Here is a 17,319-nt window from a genome sequence, read left to right as displayed (position 1 = left end):
TGAATGCAAGTTGAAGGGGAGGAGAACACAGTGTATTTGCTCATATTTTTCAAAAAGAAACAATGGAAAAACTAAATAGATAAACTAAAAACTACTAAAATTGGACCCTTAGAAAAAGGGATGGAATAGGGAGGAGAAAACGGTATGAATAGAGGCAATACTTCTCGGAACACTCATTTTATTGTTTTGATTTTGCTGCCATGTACTATTATACATAATTGGAAAAGCATAATTATATCAAAGAGAAAAAAAAGATGACCATCAGCACAAAGAAAGAATTATTTTGGGTAACAAAAAAAAAGTATTATTTTTACTGAAAATATATGGTAGGATATATACATCTTAAGGTTAAAAAAACTGTATATATTTTTTTGAATTGCATACTTTTCTTAAACTGCATTCAGTGGTTTTTCTGTTTTTTATTTTAAAGATTTTATTTATTTATTTTAAGAGAGAGAGAAAACAAGGTGGGGGGGTGAGTAGGGGTAGAGGGAGAGGGAGAAGCAGACTCCCCACTGCGCAGGGAGCCCGATGCGGGACTCGATCCTAGGACCCTGGGATCATGACCTGAGCCGAAGGCAGACACTTAACCGACTGAGCCACCCAGGCGCCCCTGTATTCAGTGGTCTTATTGTTAGTAGTCTTGTAGTATTGTTATTCCAAAACCGTTATGCATGTATTGTAAGATGAAACCAATAAGCAATAACATTACTGTCTATAGGAATCAAGATTCATAAAAAGTGGGTCGACCAGACTACTGAATGCCCCCCATGTGCTGCACTAGGAAGAACATAACACCTCCTATACAGTTATTCTTGTCACCAAGAGAAAAAAAGGGGAAAAAGAACCTGAATATCAAGTCTGTAGATCTAACTACAAACTTGCAGAAAATACAAGAAACAAAGTAAATGAAATGATGCCAGAGGAAACAATGAGAATGTGGGACATTTTACAAATGATGTTTTCCTCAATAAAGAAGTGGCATGGGAAATAAGAACGTAGATTAATTACAAGAGGCATTCAATCTGACACCCAAGTGCAGTGTGGACCCTGCGCCTGCATGGATTCCAACTTGACAGAGCCATGTGTAAAAAAGACATTTTTTTAAAAAGATTTTATTTATTTATTTGACAGAGAGAGACACAGTGAGAGAGGGAACACAAGCAGGGGGAGTGGGAGAGGGAGAAGCAGGCTTCCCGCGGAGCAGGGAGCCCGATGTAGGGCTCGATCCCAGGACCCTGGGATCATGACCTGAGCCGAAGGCAGATGCTTAACGACTGAGCCACACAGGTGCCCCTAAAAAAGGCATTTTTGAGACGTTTGGGAAACACAAATATGGGCTGAATATGGAATATATATATGTATATTCAGATTCATAAAAAGTGGGTCGACCAGACTACTGAAATCAGCACCACGTGATGTTCAAAAATTATTGCTAATTTCATTACATAGAAAATGGCACTGTGCTGTGTTCTCTTGACATGTCATTTTTTGTTAGAGATGCACATTGATGTATTTACCAGTAAAATAACATAATTCCTGGGATTTGCTTTCTAATACTTCAGCAAAAAAAAAAGGGGGGGGGGGCAAGAGGAGAATAATTAACAAGATAAGCAAAATGTTGATTATTGTTTAAGCTGGATTTTTTAAATGTTATAGATGCCTTTTCTTCTTATAATTAGTACCCATCTGGAGATTTCATTTCCTAAGCAATGAAAATTAAGTCTGTGAAATTAGTTTCCTCCTGAAATGGTGGATTCTTTCATCCTGGAACACACAGTTAAAATGTCTTTCTATTTGCTATTATGAGAGCAGTTCCTACTTTTCTGTAACTATGTGGCTTACTCACAGTTTCCTTCTCTGTTTGCACAAACAGAAACAAATACATAGTTATAAATAGGCATATACAGGCAGTCCTTGCAGGACAGTGTCCTAACAGATCATAAAAATGACTGCACGCTGAGGCCATACAAAGCAATCTTAATAATGGGAACAATTACAATTGTTTGTGATCTTTAAAATGTTTTGTCAAAACATTAAAAATTCTCTTACCAGCAATTATAGCTGTATAAGAAAGAAAAATGGGAAAGTATGGGAAAGAAAATGGAAAAAAAAAAGCAAAGCTGATATTTAGTATACTGTAATTGAAAATATTGGAAACTTTAAGGATTAAAGTGTTTTATTCTTTGTAAAAAAAATTTTTTTTCATTTTCCTCTGAGGGTGAAGGAGAAATAAATTAATATATATTCAACTTTGGCTGAGCCCTCTAACTCAGCAATCCTAGGCACCTAGAGATTTACCTTTTGTTTTGTTTTGTTTTTTAAGATTTTATTTTATTTATTTGACAGAGAGAGATAGCGAGATCAGGAACACAAGCAGGGGGAGTGGGAGAGGGAGAAGCAGGCTTCCTGCTGAGCAGGGAGCCCGATGTGGGGCTCGATCTCAGGACCCTGGGATCATGACCTGAGCCAAAGGCAGACGCTTAACGACTGAGCCACCCAGGCGCCCCGAGATTTACGTTTTATGAAGTCACATCTAGTTTCTATTTTTCCTACCTTATAATATGAAGCAGGCATCTTTTCTATGCCTTGGTTGCGTTGTCATACTCCTTTCTAAGTCTGGATGAGCTTCCACAGTTTTTCCTTTGCACTTTGAACATCATGAAATATCTCTGAGAATTCCTTTTCTAATAAAATTTTAGGTTTGAAGTAGCTATGGTGTCTCAGAATCCCCTGCAACTCTTTAAAAGATTCTCTATAGGCTTCTAGTTACACATTGGACACAATCTGATTGTATTTTATAAAATCACTTTCAAGATATTGACAATGAGGTTTATCCCTCTATCCCAGGTTTTTAAATAATTTTAGTATCTTATAGCAATGATATTTAAGCTTTTTTCAGATGACATTATACTCAAAGTGGAATTATTCTAGAGTGTAAGGTGGGGATGAGAGACCTAGAATCCTATCCCCTGGGTCTCCCCCTCAGTTCCTGAGGTGGCCCCCCCCAAACATCTCCAAGAACACAGTTTGCAGATATATGCATTTGACAGAAGTTGATGAAGTTCGTGGCTGATAAAGTGAAGTCATTAAGACAGCCACACACCATGATGTAGATCAACTAGGATTCAATCTGTGGGTTTTTCCCCGGGTACAGGTACTCTGAATCATCCCAGTCTTGGCAGAAATATCCGATCCCTCTATTTCTGTCTCTCTGTTGCAGACCATTGGTCAGGATCCCATGTTACCCTCCCCCCAGCCTTCCAGGTGATGCTTCAGATTGATCCTGGCTCTCAGTATCCACCTTGACCCAGGCTTTGATTCTACTTTTCAGTGCCCGATTTCACCAGCAATTCCCAAGCCCTGCCTACGCTTACCAAGACATCAGCCTGGGATCTAGAGGTATCATGCTCAGTTCCACCCACACGTAATTTGCATTGGTATTTCTCTCCCCACATGCCTTTTGCTATTTTAGCTTCTCTCAGATACACAGTCTTTGTTCTAAAAGTCCCCACGTCCTGAATTACTTCCTTGCCCTCTTTACAGGATCAAAACCAGCTGTTGGAGCTGGTCATTCCTTTCACTAACAATCGGGTCTGGCTTTTAAGTTAGAGCTCATTAATGTCTGGCCTTATCTTTATTTTTTGAAGCATAATCCCAGGGCAGATGGCAAAGAGAATGGAGAAGGGGTAGAAGACAGAAGGAAGTAGATTAGAACGGAAAGAAAATATCCTCCTTTGAAGCTTTCCATAATGCTGTCTTTATCATTATAAAGATGCAAGAGAGGAGGAGGAGGAAAAAGAGGAAAGGGGGAAATAGAAAGATTTTATCAGAAGAGGAAGAATAAAGGCCTGGTAAATGCTTCTTGGAAATTTGGGGAGGTTACTATGAATGTGGGCTCTGTGGGCGTGTGTGTGTGTGTGTGTGTGTGTGAGAGAGAGAGAGAGAGAGAGAGAGAGAGAGAAGTTCCTTCACTTTTCTGAGTGCCCCAATTCCAAAACAGTTTGACCTCATGCATCTTATAAAATCCATTTGAGAACTTCCATCAAAACTTGAGATGTATATTTTTAAATGTTTTGTTACTAATACTGACCAGCTGATCATCCAGTCCAAAAAGTTGTTCCATGTACGTTTCAGAGAGTCTCCGAATTTTTGGCCTCATTGATGGATCAATGCACATATCCCTTTAATAAAATCGTCAAACAGAGGCAAACATTTCATTTCATAGTCGTTAGTTCCATAATTAAATCAGCAATTTAAATCAGTGATTCCTTGGATGGAGGGGAAGGGAGGTGAAGGAAGAGACACTTTTGGGAGAGGCATGTCAAAATCACCTGCAGGGCTTTGTCAGACAACCCCCTCCTCAAGATTTTCTTGTGCTCCCCAATGTGCATGCCTCCCTTTCTTCATCCCCAACTTGAAATATCTGCCCTGTGAGCATGTGATTGATGAGAGAGGGCTGTATTTCTCAAGTTAAGAACCAGTGGGGAAATTGTTCCTAGTGAAGTCTTTGGGACTTAAAAGCCTATGAAGGGATTCTTTAACCATCTTGAAACTGGAAGCATTCATTGGCAAGACCTCTTTACCTACTGTACAGTGAGTGTTTTACCTTCAAAATAAAACATCTCCCTACCCTAAAGCAAAGCAATACTCACCAGAGAAGACTTTCAAGGCCATTTTCCATTATAGTAATGATCATTTTCTGTAAATATTTCAGCGGATCCTCAGGACATGTAATAAGTAGACCACATAACAAAGCCTAGGGAAAATGAAACAAATCACCCTTCCTGGATTTGCACGTTCTTCCTAAACAGCAGATAGACTTTGCTCATACAATTACAAAGTCAAATAACATGACAGTTTTTTTAAGTCAACATGCCTTATAGATACCATCTCTTTTTATCCAGTGTTAATATTTTGTTGAAGTCAAACTGAAATGCAGTTTCCCTTTACTATTTAAAGAAAAATCCATTGTAAATGACACAATAGTGTTGCTGCTCAGTGTTTTCCCTTACGTGAGCAGCGCTTTGTAGTCAAATTGAAAACATAGTTGATACTTTTGATCAATGGTTTCTACCATTTTTAAGGAATGAAGACCTCCTTTTTAAAGTCAAAAGAAATTCCTCAGACCCAACCACAAAAGTGATGAGAAAATCCACCCTCAAAATCTACTGCGAATCCAAGAAATCTTTTTAAAAATGTATTTGTATTTTATCGCTCACAACATCTAAAGAGCAGATCTTTGAAAAATTATAGCATATGGAGCTCCTGGCTGGCTCCATTGGAAGAGCATGTGACTCTTGATTTTGGGGCCATGAGTTTGAGCCCCATGTTGGGTGTAGAGCTTACTTAAATATATAAAACTTTAAAAAGAAAGAAGGAAAGAAAGAAAGAGAAAGAAAGAAGAAAGAAAGAAGAAAAGAAAAAAGAAGAAAGAAAGAAAGAAAGAAAGAAAGAAAGAAAGAAAGAAAGAAAGAAAGAAAGAGAAAGAAAGGAGGGAGGGAGGGAGGAAGGAAGGAAGGAAGGAAGAAAAATTGTAGCATAGTTCACAAAGATGAGAAACACATGTCTTACTGGAACTGGATGTGTAAAGTGCATATATGAACTCGAAAAGCGGCTGCCATCTTATTTTCCTCTGAGTTTTCCCCAAAGGAGAAACTTCTCATAAAAGTATTGGTGAGACATACAGAATTATTGAGTATTTCTCCACTTGGGACAGAGAGAAAGGTTTACAGCACACCTCCCACAGAAACCACCTGGACTCCTCCTTAGACATTTCTCTTTGCCTTTTTGGTTTCCTGTCTGCTGGCAAGAGCTAGTGTGCACGGGGGCAGGGCTGGGGCTGGAGGGGGGGAGGCCCTTCTTTTACACAGGACCTGTTCTTGCTGGCTATTGTCCCTGTCACTCTCTTGTGAACAAAATAATTCCACCCCTTGAATCATGCAGAGTTCTTTCTACTTTCGTGGACCAAGCATCAGCAGATCCAGGCCTGGGGGTCCTGGCTCAGACTCTCAGCAGTTCTCATAGTGTTCTTCCAAAAAAAAAGAGGATAATTTCCCTTGATTGGACCCTGCACAACATATTTCTCCCTTTGCAATTAGCTCCATGTCCCCTTTATTTATTGTGTAGCCCGCAGGCTGAGAACCGAGCCCTCCAGACTATGGCAAAGTGGTCAGACCTAACTGTCTCTCCTTCCCCAGCTCTGCCTCCTGACCTGGCCCCACCCCTGATGTTCACCGTGAGCCTTGAGCCATCTGCAGACTGACTTCTTTCTCCCCCAGATCTAGAGACTGTAACTGCACAGGAGGTGAATGATTCTTACCACAGTTACAAGATGGATGTAAATAGTATTCTGTCACCTAAGGGCTGAAGTCTTCTATTACCTGGAGGCCTGACTTCCGACACCCTCCTGAATAGCGCTGATGACAGGCCCATCTGCTTTCTGGCACTTTAGTGCCTGAGTCCCCAGAATCTTGAGTTTCTCTACTCCTCACTCCTCTCCACATCCTTCATTCTATTCTGGCACTCTGAGGACATTTGCCTCAGAATCACCTGGGGGGTGAACAGGTCTCTGAAGATGGGGCCCAGGGAGCTGCATTTTCATGAGCTTCCCAAGTGATTCCTATACACACTAAAGTCTGAGAACTAGGGCCTAAACGGAGGTCAGTGTTAAGGTGATTTTTTAAAAGAAAGTTGGGATCTAATTAATGAATATGAGAAATTAATTATTTCTTTATATTTCGAAACTCCACAGATTAGAAAACTACTTTTCTGAAAAGTTATCCTGCAGAAGTCAATTCAAGTTGAATGGATGTCTCTGGAACGCTAATAAAGGCATACAGAACTAGCAGAGTTCAAATGTTCACTTTCTGCATAAGTGAACTGGGCAAAATAAAATAGGCTGAGATTTATAGATCAGTGTGTGAACAGTACATAGCTATGTGCCAATAAAAAAAACATAATTAGTGACTCAATAGCTTTTTTTCTGCATGAAAATGAAAATTACAAAACCATTAGCTTAGTCTTTATAAGCAGAGGCAAAATATGCAAACATTCCCACAGGATGAATGTTTGACTCTCAAAAAACATCAATTAGGGCTTTATCACTGCTAAGTTTCTTAGTAAAAACTTACACAATCAAGGACCAAAAAAACCCCATGACTTAATTATCTAGATTGGCTTTCTCAAGCTTATAGTTTCACAAAGCAATTGTGCAATCCTCCACTTTCTTTCAGCTCTGCCTCTCTAACTCAGTCCCCAATATTTCTCAAATATTCTGAAAGATGTCTGGGGACTGACAACGAACATGGATTTATCCAGGACAATTGTTTCTTTTTTGTTAAGATTTTTAAAGTTTATTTATTTATTTATTACTTACTTACTTATTTACTTTAGAGGAGGGGGCAGAGTGAGAGGGAGAGTAAGAGTATTAAGCGGACTCCTCACTGAGCACAGAGCCTAACATGGGGCTCAATCTCACTACCCTGAGATCACCACCTGAGCTGAAACTAAGAGCTGGATGCTTAACCAACGGTGCCACCCAGGGGCCCCCAGGACAATTGTTTCTACTTTCTACTGCTACCCATCTTTCAAGGAGCAGGATAATACAGTGGGTGGAGTCCACTGGGTTTAAATCCTGGATCTGCAATCTTCTAGTGTGGAACCTCAGACAAGTTACTCCTCTGTTCCTGTTTCCTTACCTATATTATACATGGGATCATAAAGGTACATATATCATAGGGCTATCATGAGAATTAAATGAACTAATGTATGCAAAGCACTTTGAATGGTGTCTAGCATAAAATAAGTACTCAATAGATAATATGATAAGAAGCCATTGTTATTTTTAACCATTCCACTGCTAATTATCACCTCTGTTAGAGGGAAAGACTTGAGAAAAGAAATTCAAAACTATTCCCTTGCACCATTCAAAGCCAGTGTGATGACAGAGAGATTGACCTTATACCAAGCCTAATGGAAAAGATTAGAACAAAGGCATTTGGGGGGAAATGATTAGGAGAGAGAACTTGATAGAACAATAGTTTAAATATAAATAGTAAGATAGTAACTGTCTATGAAAACTATGGGTAGATATAAAACACTTAAGAGAGCAAGTCTTTTTTTTTTTTAAGATTTTATTTTTAAGTAATTTCTACACCCAACATGGGGCTTGAACTCACAACCCTGAGGTGAAGAGTCCCATGCTCCACCTACTGAGCCAGCCAGGGGACCTGAGAGCAAGTCTTATTTAGCTTTCCAGATATGCAGATGAAGACAGTAAAATATACTAAGGGCCTACATAGCAATGCAAAAATTAATTGTTTCATGAGTGCAGAGATAAAGTGATTACAAAAGGCTTGTGAGGCCCTCAACAGTTGGAGAACCTTCCAGGTGGCAAGGAATGGGCAGGAGGTTTGCAGGTAGGGTCTTTCTTTTATCAAGAGCAAAGCCTCAGGGGCATAGACCAATTTGGCTGGAGTAAAGGGTTCAGGTGAGAGAGAAGCAGACATAGCCAGTCTGTGAAGAAGCCAGAATTCTATACCAAGACCTGGGACTTGGTCCTCCTCTAGAATCCTTGAAGCCATTCATGATCAAACCCCAGCAAGATCAATCACATGGCCAACGGTCACAGATGACCAAACATCAGAGAGTCACCGTTCATTTTGCTTCCCAAGATCCCTCTAGGGATGACCTTGACTTTTAGAGGGTATATTCCTGCTTTTGGATTTCACAGATGAGGCAAAGAAGGGCTAGGTGATTCACAGAGTGAGTAGGTTTTTAAACTACAAACTTAAGGCTCTTCCCTTGCCTAGAGCATGCACTCACACAAAATGGTCTGCATGTGTATCTTCCTCCAGAACTTGAGGGGGTTTTTTCATGTTATCCATCTGGAAATATTTTATTTATATGCAAACTCAGAAAAACATTCTTGTTTTAAATAAATGGTCGAATAAGGTGCCTGGGTGGCTCAGTCGGTTAAGCGTCTGCCTTCAGCTCAGGCCACGATCCCTGGGTCCTGGGATTGAGCCCCGCATCAGCCTTCTTGCTCAGTGGGGAGTCTGCTTCTCTCTCTACTTCTGCCCCTCCCCCGGCTTGTGCTCTCTCTCACTCACTCTCTCAAATAAATAAAATCTTTAAATAAATAAAGAAATAGATAGTAGAATAATCAACATATAGTTTTCACCTTGTTTTTTTTTTTTTTTTTAGATAAGGTTGCTTTTAAAAATGCAACGTCAGGATCACAAAGTTACAGAAACCTCTTTCCTTAGGAATAGATCTACGTTTCTTTTTTTTTTTTTTTAAGATTTTATTTATTTATTTATTTGACAGCACAAGAGGTGGGGAGCACAAGCAGGAGGAATGGCAGGCAGAGGCAGAGGGGGAAGCAGGCTCCTCACTGAGCAAGGAGCCCGATGTGGGGCTCCATCCCAGGACCCTGGGATCATGACCCAAAGGCAAACACTTAACTGACTGAGCCACCCAGGCATCCTGGAATAGGTTTAAGTTTCTGTTCAAAGTCCCTTCTACCTCCCTAACCACCCCCCCAACCAAAGAAACCCCAAGTGACATCTCACAAATGCTTGCCATCCCCACCTATGGGAGAAATGGAGTTGGTGTGCTATTGTGTCATTTGAGGGGACATCTTAATTTGTTTCTGTGGAGGTTAGTAAGTGAAAAATTTGAAAATACAAAGATTTCTGTGTCTTCTTGACATTTAAATAGAGGGTGCCAAATTTTTATTTTAGAAACTCTATAACTGAAAGTATAGTGAAGATTATTGAAAAGGGTCAGCTGGCTTTGGCCATTCAGGAGGGACCTCAGGGAGAGGAAGATGCCCCTCAAAACTAGAACTTGAGGGGTCTTAAGGCAGACTGGACATGTAAGGAGACAGTCTCCACGAGGTGAGAGCAAGACTATGGATTCTGATACCTGCTGGATTGCGCTGGGCCCAGCGGGGAGGTGCCCACCAGCTGTTGAATCCCTAGACAAGCAAATTGTTACTGGAGAAAAAATAATCATATACTTTTTGGTTATTTAAGTGTCCCACGAATTTGCCTCTGGAACTGCATCTGTGAATTGGCTGGCTGGGCTAAGGGAACTCAGCAAATGTAATGCTCTCAGGAGAAGCCGCAACCTTCTAGCCCCAAGGTCCCGTAAAATGAGTCAGTGTATCCAGTTCCTTCTCTCCCACATTGGCTGGTGGTCTCTTGCTCCCATATTCAATAACTCCTGATTCTTGCATCTCTAGCAAATATTTGTAGCTATGAGTCCCTAAAAGAAAATACGCAGGAATGGAGTCTATGTGATGTAGAAATAAATGCAATATTTTAAAAATACAAATTGGAAACAACCATGAGAGAAACATAAAACATATAAATCATAAAAATAACTTATTTCTAAAAATAGAAAACTTTGCATAAAAAAATCATGATTTGTAACTTAAATACGCCCTCTGCTGGGGATATCTAGTTTTGCAAACTAAATGTTAAACGGAAATTAGGATTATATGTTGTTATTGTATATGTTTTTTTGATATATCTTTTTTTTCTTGGCTAATCATTATGTTGTGAACATTTTTCCCTGCCTACCCAAAATTCTTCAAAACATCATGTATTGGAGAGCTACCCTATGACCCAGCAATTGCACTATGTAGTGATCTGAAGGGGTACGTGCACCCCAATGTTTATAGTAGCAATGTCCACAATAGCCAAACTATGGAAAGAGCCAAGATGTCCATCAACAGATGAATGGATAAAGAAGATGTGGTATATATTTACAATGGAATATTATGCAGGCATCAAAAAACCCCTGAAATCTTGCCATTTGCAATGACATGGATGGAACTAGAAGGTTTTATGCTAAGCGAAATAAGTCAATCAGAGAAAGACAAGTATCATATGATCTCACTGATATGAGGAATTTGAGAAACAAGACAGAGGATCATAGGGGAAAGGAGGAAAAAATGAAACAAGATGAAACCAGAGAGGGAGACAAACCATAAGAGACTCTTAATTTCAGGAAACAAACTGAGGGTTGCTGGAGTGGTGGGGGGTGGGAGGGATGGGGTGGCTGGGTGATGGACATTGGGGAGGTTATGTGCTATGGTGAGCGCTGTGAATTGTGTAAGACTGATGAATCATAGACCTGTACCCGTGAAACAAATAATACATTATATGGTAAAAAAAGAAGAAGAAGAAGAAGAAGAAGATAGTAGGAAGGGAAATCAGAGGGGGAGATGAACGATGAGAGACTATGGACTCTGAGAAACAAATTGAGGGTTTTAGAGGGGAGGGGGGTGGGGAAATGGGTTAGCCCAGTGGTGGGTATTAAGGACGGCACATATTGCATGGAGCACTGGGTGTTATATGCAAACAATGAATCATGGAACACTACATCAAAAACTAATGGTGTAATGTATGGTGACTAGCATAACATAATAAAATAAAATTTTTTTAAAAAATCATGTACTGGGGCACCTGGGTGGCTCAGTCAGTTAAGCATCTGCGTTCGGCTCAGGTCATGATCTCAGGGTCCTGGGATTGAGCCTGGTGTCAGGCTCCCTGTTGGGGGAGTCTCTTTCTCCCTCTCCCTCTGCCCCTCCCCCATCCCCCCACCCCACTCATGCTCTTTCTCTCTCTCTCTCTCTCTCAAGTAAATAAATAAAATCTTTGTATTGCGGTTGGTTGATAATCTACTGCAAAAAAATAGTACCATAAATGTTTAACAATTTCTAAATGGTTGGCTGTTTGGGTTGTTTCTAACTTTTTCCCATTATTAAAAATTATATGATGTAATATTAATTTTCACTACTAATGATGCAATGTACATATCTTCATCTCTGACTACTTTCTTAGGCTAAATTGCAAGAAGAATATAGAATCAGAAGGTATGTTTTGAAGCTCTTCATACTTATCTCAAAATTGCTTTCTAAAAAAGTATTATCAATGTATACTCTCATTAACAGCCAATTTAAGTGTCCATTTTACCTTGCCAGCACTAAGAATTATAAAATTCTAATTCCTGTTGATTTGATGGGTGGAAAATAGTAATTCATTTCATCTACGCTTTATTTTGTCAGTGCGGTTAAATAAGAGTTTTCTTCCACTGACTAGCTGTTATGGACTAATTGTGTTCCCTCAAATTCATGTGTTCAGTGTGATGATATTTGGAGATGGGACCTTTGGAAGGTATTCAGGGCTGGATGAGGTCGTGAGAATAGGGTCCTCATGATGGAATTAGCATTGCTATAAAAAGAGCCACCAGCTAGCTTGCTCTCTGTGTCGGCAGTGGGAGGACACAGTGAGAAGGCAGGATGGTTGCCTTCAGCAGAACCCACCCATGCTGGCACGCTGATCTCAGACTTTCAGCCTCCAGAACTGTGAGAAAACAAATTTCTGTGGTGTAAGCCGCCCAATGTAATGGTATGTTGTTATGGCAGCCCAAGCAGACTAAGACACTAGCCATCTCTGATTTTGCATACATTTTATTTGTCCTTTATTGGGACAGGCTTCATTTAGATAGGCTTAGGGAGGTAGCTGTAACTGTATCCGAAGAGAGACAACCCCAGAGAATGAGAATTCAGAAAGACAGAAGCAAGGCCACTTGTTGGATCTCCATTCGTGTCCCCGGAAGTCTCCCCTAGCGTCCTTCTCAGTTACGGGGTTTATTTTGTTTTGTTTTGTTGAGAGCGAGTGAGCAAGCGAGTGAGCGCGAACCAGGGTGGGTGGGGGGAGGGGCAGAGGGAGAGAGAGAATCTTAAGCAGGCTCCATGCCCAGCACAGAGTCCAAGGCGGGGCTAGATCTCATGACCCCGAGATCATGACCTGAGCCAAAATCAGGAGTGGGATGCTTGGGCGCCTGGGTGGCTCAGTTGGTTAAGTGACCACCTTCGGCCCAGGTCATGCTCCTGGAGTCCTGGGATCAAGTCCCGCATTGGGCTCCCTGCTCAGCAGGGTCTGCTTCTCCCTCTGACCCTAACCCCTCTCATGCTCTCTGTCTCGTTCTTTCTCTCTCAAATAAATAAATAAATACATCTTTAAAAAAAAGAAAACAGAGTAGGACGCTTAACCGCTGGAGCCACCCAGGCACCCCTCCACAATATGGGTTTAAAGGGTTTTGTGGTTTGAAACAACGAACCACATCAACAGTTAGTCCATTCGGGCTGCTGTTATAGAACACTATAGACTGGGTGACTTATAAACAACAAATTTATTTCTAGAAGCCGGGAAATCCACGATCAGAGTATAGAAAGAATGGCTTCCTGGTTCACAGACGCTGTTTTCTCACACAGTGCCATCCCACGAAGGACGGGGAGAGGGATGCCTCTCAGGCCTCCGTTATAAGGGCACTAATCCCATTCATGAAGGCTTCACCTCATGGCTTAATCACCTCCCAAAGGCCTCCTCTCCGAATACCATCACATGGGAGATTAGGCTCCAACATAGGAATTTGGGGAGATGCAACATTCAGTTGATAAAATGCTCTTATCACTTTTTTCGTTTTCACAATAAAATCTATTTTTTGGATTTGAAAATAGACATCAGTTTCCTTTGGTGCATGTGAGAACAGCTGGGACCTGTGTGACCCCACTGATCACTGGGAAGAGGCACCCAAGCTGACTGGCCATTAGACAGCCCCTCTACCCTCACTGTGCCACTCAGGCTTTTCCTGAAGTCCTAGAAGCTTTGAGCCCTTGAAAAGAACAATCTTGGAGACATAATGATCATTTCTGGGTCAAGGGTAATTTTGTTGACTTCTGAGCTGAGGTCATACATGATGATGTAACTTCTACCTACTTCTCTCTGGAGACGCTTGCTCTTAGAACTGAGCCACCATACTGTGTGGAAGTCCAAGTTGCTCATGAAGAGGCCCATTTGGAGAAACCAAGCCTCCTGGCTCAAAGACATAGCTGAGCCCCCCCAACCAACACCCAGCACCAACTTGCCAGGTATGTGAACAAACCATCTTAAAAGTGGATCTTTAACCCCTGTTCATCCACCCCAGATGGTACCACATGGAGCAGAGACAAGGTCTCCCTGAAAAACCTTTCAGAATTCAGATTTTTGAACAAACAAATGATTCTGTTGTTTGAAGCCACTAAGTTTTGCAGTTGTATTAGATAAAAATGGATAAATGACACAGCGAGCAAACAGAAAATAACTATACAGCCAAATCAAACCTGTCATTCCATCCATCCCTAGCTATGTACATTATGAGAAAAAAACACCCAGCCATTACTATCCTTTAACATTTTATTATGGAAAACCTCAAACATACAGAAAGTAAACGAGTATCATGAACCCCTATGTACCCATCACCCAGTTTCAACAATTATCCCATTCTGGGAGTCTTCAAAGTTGTTCATGTTAACAATGATTTTAAAATAACACCATATTAAAGAAAACAGGAAATGATAGACAAAATGGATGAAAACATGCAAAATTTTAATCAAAATGTATAAAAAAGAATCAACTGATATTCTAAAACTGAAAAACATACTGTTGGAAATTAAGAATTCATTTGATATATTTAACAGTAGACTGGACACAGCATAAAACAGAATCAATAAACTTGAAGACAATCAGTGAAAAATATCCAAACTTGAGCACAAAGGGAAAAATAAGGAAAAAAACAGAACAAGGGAAAAAAAAAACAAAAAAAACCCTAACATATTTCTGATTGGGGTCCCAGAAGGAAAGGAGAGAATTGGGTAGAAGCATTATTTGAAAATGATCAAAAATGTTCTAAAACTGATGAAAAATCAATCAATAGAATTAGTATTTAAGTCAATAAATCAAGCAAGGTGTTCTGTTTTGTTTTTTAAATCAGCCTCTGTGCAAGGGTTTGCAGGGAAATGATACTCAGGTTTTATTTAAGATAGGTAGGTGAAATTCAGAAGAGGTTAAATATGCAGGGAATCCGTGATAAAAAAAAAAAAACTGTCTTCCAAAGCTTGCAGAAGATGGGTTTTAGAAGATTGCTAATCCTGTCAAATTGGGTCAGATGAATAGCTGTGCAGACATATGAGGCACAATGGGATTCATCCTGATAGTCTCCTAGGGGAAGTGGGTAACCAGGTTAAGGTAGGAGTGTGGCCCCAGAAAACCGCTCTCTTGCTCCTACTGCTAATGTGGTAGCAGAAGGGAGTGAAGGACTCCTCATGAGAATATCACCTTAGGCAAAGGGCACTTCTGAGGGCCTCTCTTCTCTGGGAGCAAAGCAATATGGTAGGCTGGTGAGCAAGGGGTGCAAGCACCCAAAGGAGGGACCAGGGATCCTCTTCCAGCTCCCTCACTCAATTATTCCCTCTACCCCTCTTTACTCCTTAGAAACCTCCACTTTCTGCCCACATATCAGTATCAGAACCGTTCTCACTTCCCACCCAGTACCTCGGCCCATCCCTCAGACACTCTAAAAAGCTTAGTCCTTCGCCACTGCTCCTCCATACTACATGTCCGGCAAATGCCTATCCGGGATGAACTCAACTCTTATTTCTATACCTACATCTGGTTTACTGACTGCTACTTAAGAAAATCACACAATGGGGAAGATGAGTACCATGCTCTCTACATATTTTCTTTTCTTTCTTTTTTTTTTTTAAAAGATGCTGTCTTCACTTTTTATTTATTTGAGAGAGAGAGAACGAGAGACAGCATGAGAGGGAGGAGGGTCAGAGGGAGAAGCAGACTCCCCGCCGAGCAGGGAGCCCGATGTGGGACTCGATCCTGGGACTCCAGGATCACGACCCGAGCCGAAGGCAGTCGCCTAACCAACTGAGCCACCCAGGCGCCCATCTCTACATATTTTCAAATAAAATTGTATGGAAGTAAAACATGAATGAAACTCATCAGAAAAAAATTAAAACAATACAGATGTATATACAGCAAAAAATTAAAAAAAAAATAAAGCCATCCCCCCAAACATTTGCTGTAAAAAGTTTTGCAAATGTTCTATGCATGCATTATTGTCTTAAATGTAGCTAGATATACGTACATACATACACATATACACACAAATACATACATACATGAAATCAGAGTAGCTGCATTGTAGTAAACACTTCTGGGGCAACTTGCATTTTTTTTTTCTTCTTTTAAAATATGTCTTGGCGAGCTTTTCTTCTCAAAAAGTACTTATACTTTATATACTATCCCATTCCCTTATTCATATGTAAGTTATTTACTATTTTCACAATAATGAATATCCTTGTACAGCTTTCTGGATACAGTGAAAGTCTATGTCTAAAGTGGATCCCTAGAAGTGAAATGTTTGGTCAAAGGGTATATGTATTTAACATTTTAATAAATACTTCTAAATTACCATTCAAAAAGGCTGTATCAAATTGCCCTCCCAACTGCACAGGAGAGTTACTATCCCAAGCTGGGCTCTCAACACTGCCTGGCTCTCCTTCTCTTTCCTTCCCTAGACTTCTCTCCCCCTCAATCTCCACATATCTTACTTCTGCTCAAAACCCCTTCTGCAGCCTCCAACCCCACCCAAACGTACACATTCTTAGCAAATATCTCACCAAATATTTGTAGAGAAAATGGAAGTTACTTGGCTTCCTACCCCCAAAACAACAAAACCTACCCACCCCTCTCCTGTCCTCCTTCCTCCTGTTATAATGATGGGCTAGGGAACAGTTTCCTCGGGTTAGGGCAGTCCCGGTGGTGGGGTCCTTCCCTTCACAAAGGGCTGGCTACTTTCGTCTAGAGGTCTCAGCGTCCACTCTCTGCTCAGCTTACCTGAAATCTATCTTCTGCCTCCATCAAACAGGCTCACCTGTGCCAAATCCACTACCCCTCCGCTTAGGTGACTATTGCCCACTCTCTTCACGAAGCCACACGCTTCTGATTTTGCGCCTCTGTCTCTAGAACACTTCTTCCGCTCTCCTCCTCTGTCCTCAGGCCCCTCTTGCCCAGACCTTAAAGTTTGGAGTTTGCGGTTTCTGTCCCCGGGGCCCCGCGCTCTTTCTCCCGGGACCTGTCACCCTTCCCCTCCTTTCAGCCACCATCACCCCCTCTGTCTTCCCCTCTCCGATCTGTATCTTCAGCCCAGATGGCCAGTCTGTTCAAGGCTGACTTCATCCTCTCCCATTTCGCTCCCTCTCTGGCCAAACGCTAGCCCCTCCTCTGGGAAATCTTCGGGCTCCTCTCCCTCCTAACTCCGCCGCCACGTGGCTCCAGTACCTCGCAGACCTGAGGAATGTAGTTCTCCTTGAAGTAGTTCCTCAGCCGTGGGTTGGCAGTGCGTAGCGAGGCCATGACCAGAGGCCCCACTGAAACTCCCCGCCGACGCCGCGCCCCGCGAAGCAGGCGC

At 41.3% G+C, this 17,319-nt stretch overlaps 1 protein-coding gene across 1 annotated transcript in view; it reads right to left on the bottom strand.

Moving 5' to 3' along the window:
- Positions 1 to 17,264, bottom strand: part of FBXL13 (F-box and leucine rich repeat protein 13) — a 230,063-nt gene extending 212,799 nt beyond the window's left edge. The window contains exons 1-3 of the mRNA XM_021689519.2: positions 17,190 to 17,264; positions 4,656 to 4,759; positions 4,094 to 4,184 (exon numbers count right to left, since the gene is read on the bottom strand). Of these exons, the coding sequence (XP_021545194.2) occupies positions 4,094 to 4,184; positions 4,656 to 4,759; positions 17,190 to 17,264 (270 nt within the window). The remainder of the gene's footprint in view (positions 1 to 4,093; positions 4,185 to 4,655; positions 4,760 to 17,189) is intronic.
- Positions 17,265 to 17,319: the final 55 nt, after the last annotated feature.

Source organism: Neomonachus schauinslandi, chromosome 12 (genome assembly GCF_002201575.2).
Source record: "Neomonachus schauinslandi chromosome 12, ASM220157v2, whole genome shotgun sequence".
Classification (NCBI taxonomy): domain Eukaryota; kingdom Metazoa; phylum Chordata; class Mammalia; order Carnivora; family Phocidae; genus Neomonachus; species Neomonachus schauinslandi.
Note: the sequence above shows the minus strand (reverse complement) of the source record. Positions and strands in the feature narration are given on the sequence as shown.